Raw genomic sequence first — 16,338 nt, forward strand, 5'->3', positions numbered from 1 at the left:
TGAGAGTCGGACACGACTGAGCGACTTCCCTTTCACTTTTCACTTTCATGCATTGGAGACGGAAATGGCAACCCACTCCAGTGTTCTTGCCTGGAGAATCGCAGGGACGGGGGAGCCTGGTGGGCTGCCGTCTATGAGGTCGCACAGAGTCGGACACGACTGAAGCGACTTAGCAGCAGCAGCAGCATGCTAGGTTTCCATATTCAGGGAGCACGATTGCAGGTACCCTAGGGAATTTCTATTCAGAATTCCCTTCTGCAAGCTCCCAATTAACAGAATTTCTGTGCTCTATGAAGTCAGTTACCAGTTTCTCTCTCTGCTATTTTCTGTGCTTGCTTAAAAACTACTTAGAAAATTCAGTGGCCCATATATTATATTCAGGAAAAAGTTCAAACTATTCCAATGCTTTAATGGAATCTTAATCTTTCCCCCTATTCAGTTTCACATGCCACATTATATTTCAGGTGTTCTTGTTCAGTCACTCAGTTGCGTCCAACTTTTCGCAACTCCATTGACTGCAGCATGCCAGGCTTCCCTGTCTTTCAACCATCTCTTGGAGTTTTCTCAAACTCATGTCCATTCAGTCGGTGATGCCATCCAACCATTTCATCCTCTGTCATCCCCTTCTCCTCCTGCCTTCAATCTTTCCCAGCATCAGGGTCTGTTCCAATGAGTCAGCTCTTCACATCGGGTGGCCAAAGTATTGGAGCTTCAGCTTCAGAATTAGTGCTTCCAATGAATATTCAGGATTGATTCCCTTTAGGATGGATTGGATTGACCTCCTTGCAGTCCACAGGACTCTCAAGAGTCTTCTCCAACACCATACTTCAAAAGCATCAATTCTTTGGTGCTCAGCCTTCTTTATAGTCCAATTCTCACATCCATGCATGACTACTGGAAAAACCATAACTTTGCCTAGATGGACCTTTTTTGGGAAAATAATGTCTCTGCTTTTAAAGACATTATCTGAGTTTATCATAGGTTTTCTTCCCAGGAGCAAGTGTCTTTTAATTTCATGGCTGCAGTCACAATCTCCAGTGATTTTTGGAATCCAAGAAAATAGTTTGTCATTGTTTCATTGTTTCCCCGTCTATTTGCCATGAAGAGATGAGACCAGATGCCATGATCTTTGTTTTTTCAATGCTGAGTTTTAAGCCAACTTTTTCACTCTCCTTTTTCACTTTCATCACGAGATTCTTCTTCTTTGCTTTCTGTCATAAGGGTGGTGTCATCTGCGTATCTGAGGTTATTGATATTTCTCCTGGCAGTCTTGATTCCAGCTTGTGCTTCATCCAGCCTGGCATTTCGTATGATGTGCTCTGCATATATTAAATAAACAGGGTGACAGTATACAGCCTTGATGTACTCCTTTCCCAATTTGGAACCAGTCCTTTGTTCCATGTCTAGTTCTAACTGTTGCTTCCTGACCTGCATACAGATTTCTCAAGAGGCAGGTCAGGTGGTCTGGTATTCCCATCTCTTGAAGAATTTTCCAGTTTGTTGTGATCCACACAGTGAAAGGCTTTGGCATAGTCAATAAAGCAGAAGTAGATGTTTTTCTAAAATTCTCTTGTTTTTTCGATGATCCAGCAGATGTTGGCAGTTTGATCTCTGGTTCCTCTGCCTTTTCTAAAGCCAGCTTGAACATCTGGAAGTTCTTGGTTCACGTACTGTTGAAGCCTGGCTTGGAGAATTTTGAGTATCATTTCGTTAGCGTGTGAAATGAGTGCAATTGTGCTGTGGTTTGAGCATTCTTTGGTGTTGCCTGTCTTTGGATTGGAATGAAAACTGACCTTTCCCAGTCCTGTGGCCATTGCTGAATTTTCCAAATTTGCAGGCATATTGAATGCAGTACTTTCACAGCATCATCTTTTAGGATTTGAAATGGCTCAACTGGAATGCCATCACCTCCATTAGCTTGTTCATAGTGATGCTAAGGCCCCCTTGACTTCGTACTCCAAGATGTCTGGTTCTAGGTGAGCAATCACACCACGATGGTTATCTGCATCATTAAGATCTTTTTTGTATAGTTCTGTGTATTCTTGCACCTCTTCTGCTTGTGTTAGGTCCATACCATTTCTATCCTTTACTGTGCCCATCTTTGCATGAAATATTCCCTTTGTATCTCTGATTTTCTTGACGAGATCTCTAGTCTTTCCCATTCTGTTTTTTTTGTTTCCCCCTGTGTTTCTTTTCACTGTTCACTTAGGAAGGCTTTCTTGTCTCTCCTTGCTATTCTGTGAACCCTGTATTCAGATGGGTTTATCTTTCCTTTTCTCCTTTGCTTTTCATTTCTCTTCTTTTCTCAGCTATCCGTAAGGCCTCCTCAGACTACCATTTTGCCTTTTTGCATTTCTTTTTCTTGGGGGTGGTCTTGATCACCACCTCTGGTATAATATTATGAACTTCCATCCATAGTTCTTCAGGTACTCTATCAAATCTAATCCCTGGAATCTATTTGTCACTTCCACTGTATAATCATAATGGATTTGATTTGTGTCATACCTGAATGGTCTAGTGGTTTTCCCTACTTTCTTCAACTTCAGTCAGAATTTGGCAATAAGGAGTTCATGATCTGAACCACAGTCAGCTCCTGGTCTTGTTTTTGCTGACTGTATAGAGCTTCTTCATCTCTGGCTGCAAGGAATGTAATCAGATTTCAGTGTTGACCATCTGGTGATGTTCATGTGCAGAGTCGTCTCTCATGTTGAAGAGGGTGTTTGCTCTGACTAGTGTGTTCTCTTGGCAAAACTCTGTTAGCCTTTTCCCTGATTCATTTTGTACTCCATGGCCAAACTAGCCTGTTACTCCAGGTATCTCTTGACTTCTTACTTTTGCATTCCAATCCACTATGATGAAAAGGACATCTTTTTTTTGCTGTTAGTTCTAGAAGGTCTTGTAGATCTTCATAGAACTGTTCAGCTTCTTTGGCATTAGTGGTTGGGGCACAGACTTGGATTACTGTGATATTGAATGGTTTGCCTTGGAAATGAACCGAGATCATTCTGTTGCTTTTGAGACTTTGTTGACTATCAGGGCTACTCCATTTCTTCTAAGGGATTGTTGCCCATTCCAGTCCATTTTAGTTCACTGATTTATAAAATGTCGATGTTCATTCTTGCCATCTCCTGTTTGACCACTTCCAATTTACCTTGATTCATGGACCTAACGTTCCAGGTTCCTATGCGATATTGTCCTTTACAGCATTGGACTTTACTTTTACCACCAGACACAACTTTTACCACAACTGGACATTTTTTCCACTTTGACTCAGACTTTTCATTCAGTAGCATATCGGACAGCTTCCGACCTGGGGTGTTCATCTTTCAGTGTCACATCTTTCTGCGTCTTTATACTGTGCATGGGGTTCTTAAGGCAAGAATGCAGAAGTACTTTGCCATTCCTTTTTCCTTCAATATTATGCTTGTGAAATACATTCATGTTGATTTGTGTTGCTGTGTTTATTTCTCACAGCTGTATAATGTATACATTCTATAGCGTAATTATGCAAGAGACTGTTTATCCATTTCTCTATGAAAGGAAATTAGAGTTTCAGATTTTTTCCTTTCAGAAAAATGCTGCTACAAATATACTTTCACATATCTCTTGATTCACCTGTGCATGGGTTTCTCTAAGGTAACCACAGATGTTGAATTGCTCAACCATTGGATATATGCATCTTCAATTTTGTCTGACAATGTAAAAATATCTTTCAAATTGGTTGTGCCAATTTATACTTCTGCTAGCAATGTATGTAAGTGTTCCCATTGTTGCACATTGCTATGGTGTGAAATGTGTGTTTGCTCAGTATTCATATATTGAAATCCTAATGCCCAATATAATGGTTATAGTGGGGCCTTAGAGAGGTAAGTAATGAGGATAGAGCTCTCATAAGTGGGATTAATGCCCTTGTAAAAGAAACCCAAGAGAGCTCTCCAGCCTATTCTGCCATGTGAGGATACAGTGAGAATTCTGACACCCAAAAGAGCGCCCTCAATCAACCATACTGCCACCCTGATTTCAGATTTCCAGCCTCCAGAACTGTGAAAAATAAGCTTCTGTTGTTATAAAATCACCCAGCTTGTGGTATTTTGTTACAGAAGGCTTTATAGACTGACATGTTTTCATTAATAACATTATAAAATATTAACATATTTATCAGTCTCTGTGTGTAAAATGGTCCTTTTTGGGCTATTAATATTTTTCTCTATCAATAAAGTCAAACATCATTTCATGTACCTATTAATGAGTGTTTATCAAATCTTTGATTTTATAATTTGAGATACTTTTATCAATTATAGAAATTTTCTATCCTGAGGCAATAAAAGTATTATCCTATCTCTTTCTAAAAGTTCTCAGCTAAGCCTTTCACATGTATGTCTTCTGAAGTTGTTTTATTATTATCATAATTATTATTAATCTGAGATTATTTTAATGTATGATATGAGGTAAGTACTAAGCTTCCCTGATAGCTCAGTTGGAAAAGAATCTGCCTGCAATGCAGGAGACCCCGGTTCAAGTCCTGGGTCAGGAAGATCCGCTAGAGAAGGGATAGGTTACCCCCTCCAGTATTCTTGGGCCTCCCTTGTGGCTCAGCTGGTAAAGTATCTGCCTGCAATGTGGGAGACTTGGGTTCAATCCCTGGGTTGGGAAGATCCCTTGGAAAAGGGAAAGGCTACCCATTCCAGTATTCTGGCCAGGAGAATTCCCTGGACTGAGTCCATGGGGTCGCAGAGTCGGACATGAATAAGCAGCTTTCACTTTCATGAGGTAAGTAATATATGGAGGTAAAAATAAAGCTTCATTCTGTCCCTATTGAGATGACATGCAATTTTCTCCTTTAATTTATTAATGTAATAAATTATGTTAAAACATTTAAAATATTATACTAAGCTTGCACTTCTGGTATAAATCAACTTGATTATATGTCATTTCTCTTTTCATATATTATTGGGTTTATTTTGCTAATATTTTATTCAGAATTTTGCATCTAGGTTCATAAATGACATCAGCATATAAGTTTTCTTTCTCATATATACCTTGCCTGAATTGGCATATGCAAACTTGGTAACTTCATTTTGCAAGTTAGGATTGAAATTGTCTGTGCTAGTGCTCTCTCGCCCTCCTTAAAGACTGTTAAATACTGATTAAGTTTCTTCATAGTTAAAATATTGCTCAACTCCTGTATTTCCTTTTGAGTCATGTTTGAAAACTACTTTCTAGAATGTTTTTTCTTTAAGTTTTCAGATGTATTGGTCTATAATTGTTTATGTATTTGTTCCATCATTGATCTTTTTTCAAGAATGTAGATTAGTCTTTCCACATTTTTTCACATTCCTGGTTCATATAAACCCTTTTATCTCAACTCAATGCCTCCTCTAAGATGGTATCTAAATGTATTTCTCTCTGTATTATCATTTAGTATAGTTTTTCATAGTTCTTGATACAATACGTTATTTACATATTTACTTGTTAATTATCCATTTCCCATGTTAGAATAATTTGAATTCTTGAATTCCCAATTAAAATTTGAATATAGAAGGTAGGGAGCTTGACTGTACCCCTAGTTTTAACAGTAGCTTGATTAGTACTGTTAATTTTGCTGAATTAATTTGAAATTTGCTGAATTAATTGTGAAAACCAACTGATATACATGCTGCCAAAAAACTAAATTAAATCTATACTTATTCTGTATTACTTACCATAAAGTTGAATTTCTTTGTTTAATTAGCTTGCCATATAACTTATTTTATTTTATTAAAGTGAAGTTGACACACAACATTATGTTCATTTCAGGTGTACAACATAGTGATTTGACAATCAAAGTAATAACACAGTGATCACCATGATAAATTTAGTAATCATCTGTTACCACACAAAATTATTACAGTATTGTTGCTATATTCCTATACTGCATATTATATCCCTGTGAATTATTATTATCCCTGTGTAATGACAGGTTTGTACCTCTTAATTCCCTTTGCTTATTTCATCAAAGTCCCCACACCTCCCACCCCCTGGCAGCCACCGGTTGGTTCTCTGTAGCTATGTCTGTTTCTATTTCACTTTGACTTTTAGATTTCACATACAAGTGAGGTCATACAGTATTTTGCTTTCTCTGTCTGACCTACTTCATTTACCATAATACTCTCTAGGCCCATCCATGCTGTAAATAGCAGGATTTCATTATTTTTTACGCCTGAGTTCATTGTGTCTGTGTGTGTATCCCATCTTTATTGGTTCATCTACTGATGGATATTTAGGTTGCTTCCATATCTTGGCTATTGTAAATAATGCCGCAGTGAACACATCTATCTTTTCAATTTAGTGTTTTTATTTTCTTAGAGCAAATATCCAGAAGTGGAATTGCTAGATCATATGGTAGTTCTATTTTTAATTTCTTGAGGAAGTTCTTCCATAGTGGCTATGCCAATTAACATTCCCACCAACAGTGCGTGTTGTTCAGTTGCTCAGGAGTATCTGACTCTTTGTGACTCCATGGACTGCAGCACACCAGGCTTCCCTGTCTTTTACTGTCTCCCGGAGTTTGCTCAAACTCATGTCCATTAAGTCCATGATGCCATCCAACCATCTCATCCTCTGTCACCCCACTCTCTTCTATCATTCCCAGCATCACAGTCTTTTCCAGTGTCAGTTCTTCACATCGAGTGGCCAAAGTATTGGAGCTTCAACTTCACTATCAGTCCTTCCAGTGAATATTCAGTGTTGATTTCCCTTAGAATTGACTGGTTTGATCTCCTTCCTGTCCAAGGGACTCTCAAGTCTCAAGTGTCTTCTCCAGCACCACAGTTCAAAAGCATCAATTCTTCTCCACTCAACCTTCAACTCTCACACCCATAAATTACTACTGGGGTCATGTACTACATGGAGTGCACTACATATATTTATTATATGGAGTGCATCAGGGTTCCCTTTTCTCCATATCCTTGCCAACATTTGTTATTTTGTCATCTTTTTGAGCATCAAAAACATGGTATCTCATTGTGGTTTTGATTTGTATTTCCCTGAGTATTAGTCATATTGAGCATCTTTTCATGTGTCTATTGGTCATTTATATGCATTCTTTGGAGAAATGTCTTTTCACATCATCATCCCATCTTTAAATTGGATTTTACTTGATATTGATTTGTATGACTTCTTTATACAATCTAGATATTATTGATCATTTCCTTTTCTGTGCAAAGTGTTATACCATCTAGATATTAGCTTATTAGATATAACACTTGCTAATATCTTCTCCAATCAGGAGTCTGCCTTTCCATTTTACTGATGGTGTCCTTCTCTGTGCAAAAGTGCTTTAGTTTGGGAATTACCTAGTGGTCAACTGGTTAAGTGGTTAGGACTCGGTGCTTTCACTGCTATAGGCCCAGATTCAATCCCTGGTTGGGGAAACTAAGATCCTATAAATTGGGTGGCATGCCTCTTCCCTCCCTGGCCAAAAAAAAAAGAAAAGCTTTTGATGCAGTCCATTTGTTTGTATTTGCTTTTGTTGTCCTTGCCTGAGACCAAACCAGGAAAACACTACCAATACCAACATCACAGAGCACAGTCCTTACGTTTTTTTCTAGGAGTTTCATCACTCCAGAGGTTATACTTTAGCCTTTAATCCATTTTGAGTTTATTTTTATATATGATGTAAGAAATTGGCCCAGTTTTATTCTTTTCTCCATTGTATATTCTTGTCTCCTTCACTGTAGATTAATTGACTGTGTAAGTGTGGGTATATTCCTGGGTTCTCTATTCTGTTCCATTGACCTATGTGTCTATTTTTGCACCAGTATCATACTTTAAATGACTATAACTGTGAAATGACTGTTACTATAATGCTGTTGTATAGTTTCAATTAGATTGTGATTCCTCCAGCTATGTTCTTATTTCTCAAGGTTGCTTGGGTATTCAGGATCTTTTGTATTTTCATACATGTTTTAGGATTATTTTAGTTCTGTAAAAAATGCCATTGGTATTTTGATAGGAATTGCACTGAATCTGTAGAGTGATTTGGGTAGTATGGGCATATAAAAATATTAGTTTTTTCCAGTTCACGAGCAAGTAATATGTTTCCATTTATTTGTGTCTTCTTCAGTTTCCTTTATCAGTGTCTTATACTTTTCAGAATACAGGTTTTTAACCTTCTTGGTTAAATTTATTCCTATGTATTTTATTCTTTTTGATGCAATTGTAAGTGGGATTGTTTTCTTAATTTCTCTCTGTCATAGTTTTGTTACTAGCATATAGAAATGCAACAGATTTCTATATGCTAATTTTATTTTCTGCAACTTTACTTTTTTTTTTTAGCTCTCATAGTATTTTGGTAGGATCGATAGGATTTTTAATATATAATACCATGTTATCTGCAAACAGTTTTACTTTTTCCTTTCCAATATGGATTCATTTTATTTATTTTTTTACTGTCTTATTGCTGTGGATGAAAATTTTTATACTATGTTGATGAAAGTGGAGAGAGTGGACATCTTTGTCTTATTTCTGATCATAGAGAAATGCTTTCAGCCTTTCACCATTGAGTATAATATTAGCTGTGGGTTTGTCATATGTGGCCTTTCTTATGTTCAGATATGTTCATTTGGGCTTCCTAGGTGGCTCAGTGGTAAAGAATCTGCCTGCCAATGCAGGAGACATAGGTTTGGTCCTTGGTTAGAATATCCCCTGGAGGAGGAAATGGCAACCCACTCCAGTATTCTTGCCTGGAGAATCCCATGGACAGAGGAGCCTGGCAGGCTACGGTCCACAGGGTCTTAAAGAGTTGGACACAACTCAGACTGAGCACACACACATTTCCTTTGCATGCACTTTGTTGAGAGCCTTTATCATAAATGGATGTTGAATTTGTGAAAAGTTTTTTTGTGCATCTATTGAGATGATCACATGATTTTTATCTTTTATTTAGTTAATGGGGTGTATCACAGTGATTGGATTTGTGGATGTTGATTCACCCTTCTTTCCCTGGGATAAATCTCAATTGATCATGGTATATGATTTTTTTTAATGAATTGTTGAATTTGGTTTGTTAATATTTTGTTGAGTAATTTTGCATCTGTGTTCATTAGTGATATTGGCTTGTAATTTTCTTCTTTGTAGTGTCTATATCTGGTTTTAGTACCAAGGTGATGCCAGCCTCATAGAATGAGTTCCTATTCAATTTTTGGGGGGATAGTTTAAGAAGAATAGTGATTAAGTCTTCATTAAATGTTCAGTAGAATTCACCTGTAAAGGCATCTAGTCCTGGACTTTGGTTGGTTAGAATTTTTTGATTACTGATTCAATTTAATTACTAATGATTGGTCTGTGCAGATTTTCTGTTTCTTCCAGATTCAGTCTTAAAAGACTATATGTTTCTAGGAATCCTTCCATTTCTCTGGTTTGTTCTATTTGTTGGTGTATAATTTTTCATAAGTAATTTCTTATATTTTGTATTTCTATGGTGTCCATTGTAACTTCTCTTTCACTTCTGAGTTTATTTATCTGGGCCAAATCTCTTTTTTCTTGATGTGTCTGGCTAATGTTTTATCAACTTTGTTTATCTTTTCAAAGAACAAACTCTTCATTCACCCTTCCTTCCCTCTTTCCCTCTTTGTTTTATTTGTTTCCATTCTGATTTCATAATTTCTTTCCTTCTACTAGCTTTGGATTTTGTTTATTCTTCTTCTTCTAGTTCCTTTAGGTATAAGTTTAGATTATTTGTAATTTTCTTCTTTCCTGATGTAATCTGTACTGCTATAAGCTTCTCTCTTAGAATTGCCTTTGTTGCAGCCCATAGAACTTAGGATGTTATATTTCCACTTTCATTTCTCTCAAGGTGTTAGTTTATTTTCTCTTTGATATTCACAGTGACACCAATGGTTGTCTAGACTCCATCTGCTTGTGCTTTGGTCTAGTTTCTTCTTGTAGCTGATTTCTAGTCTCATACCATTATGACTGGAAAAAATGATTTCAATCTTTTTAAATTTATTGAGACTCTTTTTGTGTTCTTACATGTAACCTATCCTGGAGAATATTCCATGTGTACCTAAAAGAATGTGTATTCTGATGTTTTGGGGTGAAATATTCTGTGTGCATCTCATCATTGGTTCTAATGTGTCATTTAATGCCAGTGTTTCCTTATTGGTTTTCTGTATAGATAAGCTGTCCATTAATATAAGTGGGGTTTAAAGGACCCTGTTGTTATTGTATTACTGTCAACTTCTCCTGTAATGTTTGTTAATATTTCCTTTATGTATTTAGGTATTCCTACGTTGGGTGCTTATATATTTACAAGTGTTATATATTCTTCTTGGATTGATATCTTTGTAATTATTTATGTTCCAATTTGTCTTTCATTACAGTTCATGTTAAAGTCTATTTTGTCCAATATAAATATTGCTACACCAGCTATATTTTTGCTTTCATTTTCATAGAGTACAGGCATTATTTGGTGATATTATGGGTTCAGTTCCAGACCTTTGCATTAAGCACATATTGCAGTAAAGCAAGTCACATGATTGTTTTTGTTTCCCAATGCATAGAAATCTTATGTGTACATGCTGTAGTCTATTGAGTGTCCAATTGCATTGTCTAAAAGAAAAAGGTATATATCTTTATCAAAAAGACTTTATTGGTAAAAAACACTAACCAAAATTTGAGTCTTCAGCTAACTGTGATCATTTTGCAATAGTAGTATCAAAGATCACTGATCACGACCACCATTAATATTTATTGTTCTTCAGTCACAAAGTCATGTCTGACTCTTTGTGACCCCATGAACTGCAGCATACCAGGCTTCCCTCTCCCTCACTATCTCCTAGAGTTTGCTCAAACTCATGCCCATTGAGTCTGTGATGCCATCCAACCATGTCATCCTCTGTTGCCCCCTTCTCCTCTTCCCCTCAATCTTTCTCAGCATCAGGCACCTTGCATCAGGTGGCCAAAGTATTGGAGCTTCAGCTTCTGCATCAGTCCTTCCAATGAATATTCAGGGTTGATTTCCTTCAGGACTGATTGGTTTGATCTCCTCAATGTCCAAAGGACTCCCAAGAGTCTTCTCCAGCACCACAGTTTGAAAGCATCAATTCTTCGGCACTCTGTCTTCCTTATGGTCCAACTCTCACATCCGTAACATGACTACTGGAAAGACCATAGCTTTGACTATATGGACCTTTGTCAGCAAAGTGATATCTCTGCTCTTTAATATTCTGTCTGCTATCTAGGTTTGTCATAGCTTTCAAGAAGCAAGCATCTTCTAATTTCATGGCTGTAGTCATTAATATTATTATTACATAAAATATAATATAATAATATAAACAATAACAAAAAGTTTGAAATATTGCAAGAATTACTAAATGTGGCACAGAGACACAAAATGAACAAATGCTGTTATAAAAAATTGTACTGATAGTATTGACAGATGCAGTTGCCAAAAGCCTTCAGTTATAAAGTAAAGCACAATAAAATAAGGTATGCCTGTATCTTTTTCCACCCTTTCACTTGCAGTCTGTGTGTATGGCTTTGGATCTGAAGTGAGTCTGTTATAGGCAGCATATATATGGGTCTTATTTTTCAATCCATTCAATCACCCTATATCTTTTGATGGGAGCATTTAGTTCATTTACATTTGAAGTAATCATTGATATGTATGTACTTACAAACAAAATGGCATTGATATATATGCCATTTTGTTAATTGTCTTCTGGTTACTTTTGTTGTTGTTGTTCTCTGTTACTTTCTTCTTCTTTTACTATCTCTCCTTGTATTTTGATGACTTTAGTGCAATACCTGCATTCCTTTCCCTTTATTTTTGGTGACTCTATTGGTTTTTGGTTTGTGGTTACCATGAGGTTCTTATATAACAATCTATGTGTAGAGCAGTCTACTTTAAGTTGATGCATGTTCTAAATTGTTTGAGCATTGTTCTAAAATCACCCTTTAATTTAACCATGAATTGAACTTTGATCTCCTAGAATGAATCTGCTCTCTCAGGTCTCTGTTTGAAGGCCCTCCTATATGTTGCCCCACTGTTTGAAAGGCTCCTTCAATTGGCTGACTTTTATTTTCAATAATGCGGATGTCACCTCTTTAGGAAAGTCCTCTCTGAGCCTCAGTGCACCTTCCAAGCCATAGTTGGTGTACCTTACATACATTCCACTTCACCTTGGGTTCACTTCTATCGCAGAGTCTATTTGTTTACTTGTCTCCCCTGCTAAACTATGAGGTTGTTGTCTAGAAGTACTACATCTTTTAGTTATAAGCACCTTGCCCTTTGCCTCAGTTCAATTCAGTTCAGTCACTCAGTCGTGTCTGACTCTTTGTGACCCCATGGAGCAGCACGCCAGGCTTCCCTGTCTATCACCAACTCCTGGAGCTTGCTTAAACTCATGTCCTTTGAGTCAGTGATGCATTCCAACCATCTCCTCCTCTGTTGTCCCCTTCTCCTCCTGCCTTCAATCTTTCCCAGCCTCAGGGTCTTTTCCAATGAGTCAGTTCTTCGCATCAGGTGGTCAAAGTATTGGAGTTTCAGCTTCAGCATCAGTCCTTCCAATGAATATTCAGGACTGATTTCCTTTAGGATGGACTGGTTGGATCTCCTTGCAGTCCAAGGGACTCTCAAGAGCCTTCTCCAACACCACAGTTCAAAAGCATCAATCCTTAGGTGCTCACCTTTCTTTATAGTCCAACTCTCACGTCCATACATGACTGCTGGAAGAACCAAAGCCTTGACTAGATGGACCTTTGTAGGTAAAGTAATGTCTCTGCTTTTTAATATGCTGTCTAGGTTGGTCATAGCTTTTCTTCCAAGGGGAAATTGTCTTTTAATTTCATGCATGCAGTCACCATCTGCAATGATTTTGGAGCCCCCCAAAATAAAGTTTGTCACTGTTTCCATTGTTTCCCCATCTATTTGCCATGAAGTGATGGGACCAGATGCCATGATCTTAGTTTTCTGAATGTTGAGTTTTAAGCCAACTTTTTCACTCTCCTCTTTCACTTTCATCAAGAGGCTCTTTAGTTCTTCTTTGCTTTCTGCCATAAGGGTGGTGTCATCTGCATATCTGAGGTTATTGCTATTTCTCCTGGCAATCTTGATTCCAGCTTGTGCTTCATCCAGTCCAGCATTTCTCATGATGTACTCTGCATAGAAGTTAAATAAGCAGGGTGACAATATACAGCCTTGGATTGTCAATCAAGCCTAGGTGCTTGATTGATTTCGAAAGGCTGGCTATCTGCATATAAATCAATGAAGTTAGAACGAATCCTCACAACATATACAAAAATAAACTCAAAGTGGCTTAAAGACTTTAAAACATGACACCATAAAACTCTTATATGAGAACATAGGCAAAACATTCCCTGACATAAATTGTACCAGTGTTATCTTAGGTCAGTCTTCCAAGGCAGTAGAAATAAAAGCAAAAATAAACAAATGGGACTTATATGTGCAATCTAAAATACGACACAAATGAACTTATCTGCAAAATAGAAGCAGACTTACAGACATAGAGAACAGACTTGTGGTTGCCAAAGAAGGGAGGAATGAGGAGGGATAGATTGGGAGACTGAGATTAGCAGATGCAAACTAGTATATACAGGATGGCTAAACAGCAGGTCCTATTGTGTAGCACAGGGAATTATACTCAGTATCTTTTGACAAACCATAATGGAAAAGAACATGAAAACAATGTGTGTGTGTATATATATAAATATATGTATGTATATATATAACTGAATCTCTTTGCTATACAGTAGAAATTAACACAACATTGTAAACCAACTATACTTCAATAAAATAAAATTTCAAAAAGTTTGTTTAAACCCCATGATCACCTACTAACTTTAACAATAACCAGTTTTACTTTTCAGATGTGTGTTTGTGTGTATGCCCCTGTACTGAAATAATAGCAATAACTGTGCTATCAGTCATACCACTGTGGCTCATTTTAAAGAACCAGCAGAAAACATTTTGCAGTATTGTCAAGATTTGCTACTATCCTGAATGAGACTCTTTCATTGACCTTTAGCTATTTAAACAAATTGTGAACCTACTCCAGGACTGTGACTGATATTTTCTGAGTTGGTAACCAGTTTTGATTATCACAATTTTTATGTGTTAAAACAAGCTACTTAGAAATTACATAGAAGATACTCCATGAAATTCTACTGGGGTTTTTAAATATCTTGAAGTTTATGATAATAATTTTACTTAATTTTAAACATAAATTTCACATCTTAAATTTAAAAATTAAATACCCATCCTTTATTCTTTCTTGTGGAAAATAAACTTTTCTCTTCAGAATTGTATATATGAAAGGCATCTGTCCCAAAGCTGCCAACTGCTTGCTAAGTATTATGGAATTCTGTAAAAAAAAAAAAAAAAAAAAGATTCCTCTCTTTACTCTTTTCATAGCCAAAGTTACCCTGAAATTACACCATGATGCATTAAATTTATTATTTTAGTTAAGACATTGCTTACATTTATAAATTTACCACATTCTCAAGATTCAGTTTTATTTTTTCCCTACTATATGGTCTCCTCCCCAGTAGAACTTTATGAATTATAAATATCACAATATAATTTATAACATGTTGAAAATACTATGTACAGAGTCCTGAATAAACTGAGATTATGGAGGCTCTTAAATAAATACTCTTAGTTTTAATATCAATGAAATATGTAATGGAGTTTCTAAAACTAATCTTTAGAATTATTTCTATATAAGCCTGACTTCAAAACAACATATCCTTTAAAAAGCATATTTCAAATATATCTGGAAGCTCGAAGAAAAATTCTATTAGTATAAAGACAGATCTGACATGCCCCCTCTTTTTCTGATGAGATTTAAGGAGCTGTTGAATTTACTGGAATTATCTCTAATAAAGTTTTTTAAGAATAGAGGCAACAGTTACATTATAGGGAATCTGTAGAATGCAAATTCAGATAGGGCTAGTCTAGACTCCTCCAATAACGCTCCTGTTTAATTTCCTGGAAATATGTCAACCACCCACAAAGAAACTTTTGAGATTGCTGTATGAGTATGACTAAGGATATAATCATTAGGACTATGGGATTGTCTAACAGGAGAATTTAACCCATTTTTAAGAGTAGGAATGGTGGTCTTCAGGAAAGCTTCCCTGAAGAATACACATTTAGAGATTTTGATGGAGAAAAACAGATTTGTCTGGTAAAAAAAAATGATAAATAATAAATCTTTTTATTTTGTTTCTAAAAGTCTTATTCACTATTCAGAATTTTAAATACAACTATCTTTCCTATAACTGCAAAATAAAAGAGTAAAACGAGCATTCTTAATGTGGCATAGAATAAGATGGACATAAAATACAACAACCTATACAACAAGATGACAGAAAAAAGGACAGACTAAGAGAAAGTTAAGACAACCAGATAAACAAGCTTAAGAACGTATGTTTCTCCATTAAGAGGATAATTCATGGTCATCAAAGATAATTTTATAAGTATAGAAAAACATTACCACAAAGGAATCATCAAAAGTATAAAAAACACATTTAGGATATTTTCTTTTTTTCTACATTTAGGACATTTTCTTAAGGTTTACCAAATGTGGGTTACTGCTGCGTATTCACGCTATATAATCTAAAGTCCATTGTTGTTGTTCAGTCAGTCCCTAAGTCATGTCCGACTCTTTGTGACCCCATGAAATGCAGCATGCCAGGCTTTCCTGTCCTTCACTATCTCCCAGAGTTTAGTCAAACGCATGTCTATTGAGTCAGTGATGCCATCCAACCATCTCATTCTCTGTCACCCTCTTCTCCTTCTGCTCTCAATCTTTCCTAGCATTAGGGTCTTTTCCAATGAGTCGGTTCTTCACATAGGTTGGCCAAAGTATTAGAGCTTCAACTTCAGCATCAGTCCTTCCAATGGATATTAAGGGTTGATTTCTTTTAGGATTGATTGGTTTGATCTCCTTGCTGTCCAAGGGACTCTCAAGAGTCTTCTCCAGCACCACAGTTCGAAAGCATCAATTCTTCAGTATTCAGCCTTCTTTATGGTTCAGCTCTCACATCCATACATGCCTACTGGAAAAACCTAGCTTTGACTATAAGGTACCTTTGTTGTCACAGTGATGTCTCTGCTTTTTAATCTCTGTCTAGGTTTGATGTACCTTTCCTTCCAAGGAGCAAGTGTCTTTTATGGCTGAAGTCACCATTTGCAGTGATTTTGGAACCCAGTAAAATAAAATCTGACACTGTTTCCCCATCTATTTGCCATGAAGTGATGCTGGGCCAGATGCCATTATCTTAGTTTTCTGAATGTTGAGCTTTAAGCCAACTTTTCACTCTCCTCTTTCACTT

General features: G+C 36.6%; 1 protein-coding gene across 1 annotated transcript in view; it reads right to left on the bottom strand.

Annotated features, from left to right (window-relative positions):
• Positions 1 to 16,338, bottom strand: part of LOC104997965 (chromosome unknown open reading frame, human C1orf101) — a gene marked incomplete at its 5' end in the record, with an annotated part of 138,826 nt that overhangs the window by 78,284 nt on the left and 44,204 nt on the right. The window contains one exon of the mRNA XM_010852945.1: positions 14,257 to 14,363. Coding sequence (XP_010851247.1) covers positions 14,257 to 14,363 — 107 coding nt within the window. The remainder of the gene's footprint in view (positions 1 to 14,256; positions 14,364 to 16,338) is intronic.

This window comes from Bison bison, unplaced genomic scaffold, assembly GCF_000754665.1.
Source record: "Bison bison bison isolate TAMUID 2011002044 unplaced genomic scaffold, Bison_UMD1.0 scf7180017864317, whole genome shotgun sequence".
Classification (NCBI taxonomy): Eukaryota; Metazoa; Chordata; class Mammalia; order Artiodactyla; family Bovidae; genus Bison; species Bison bison.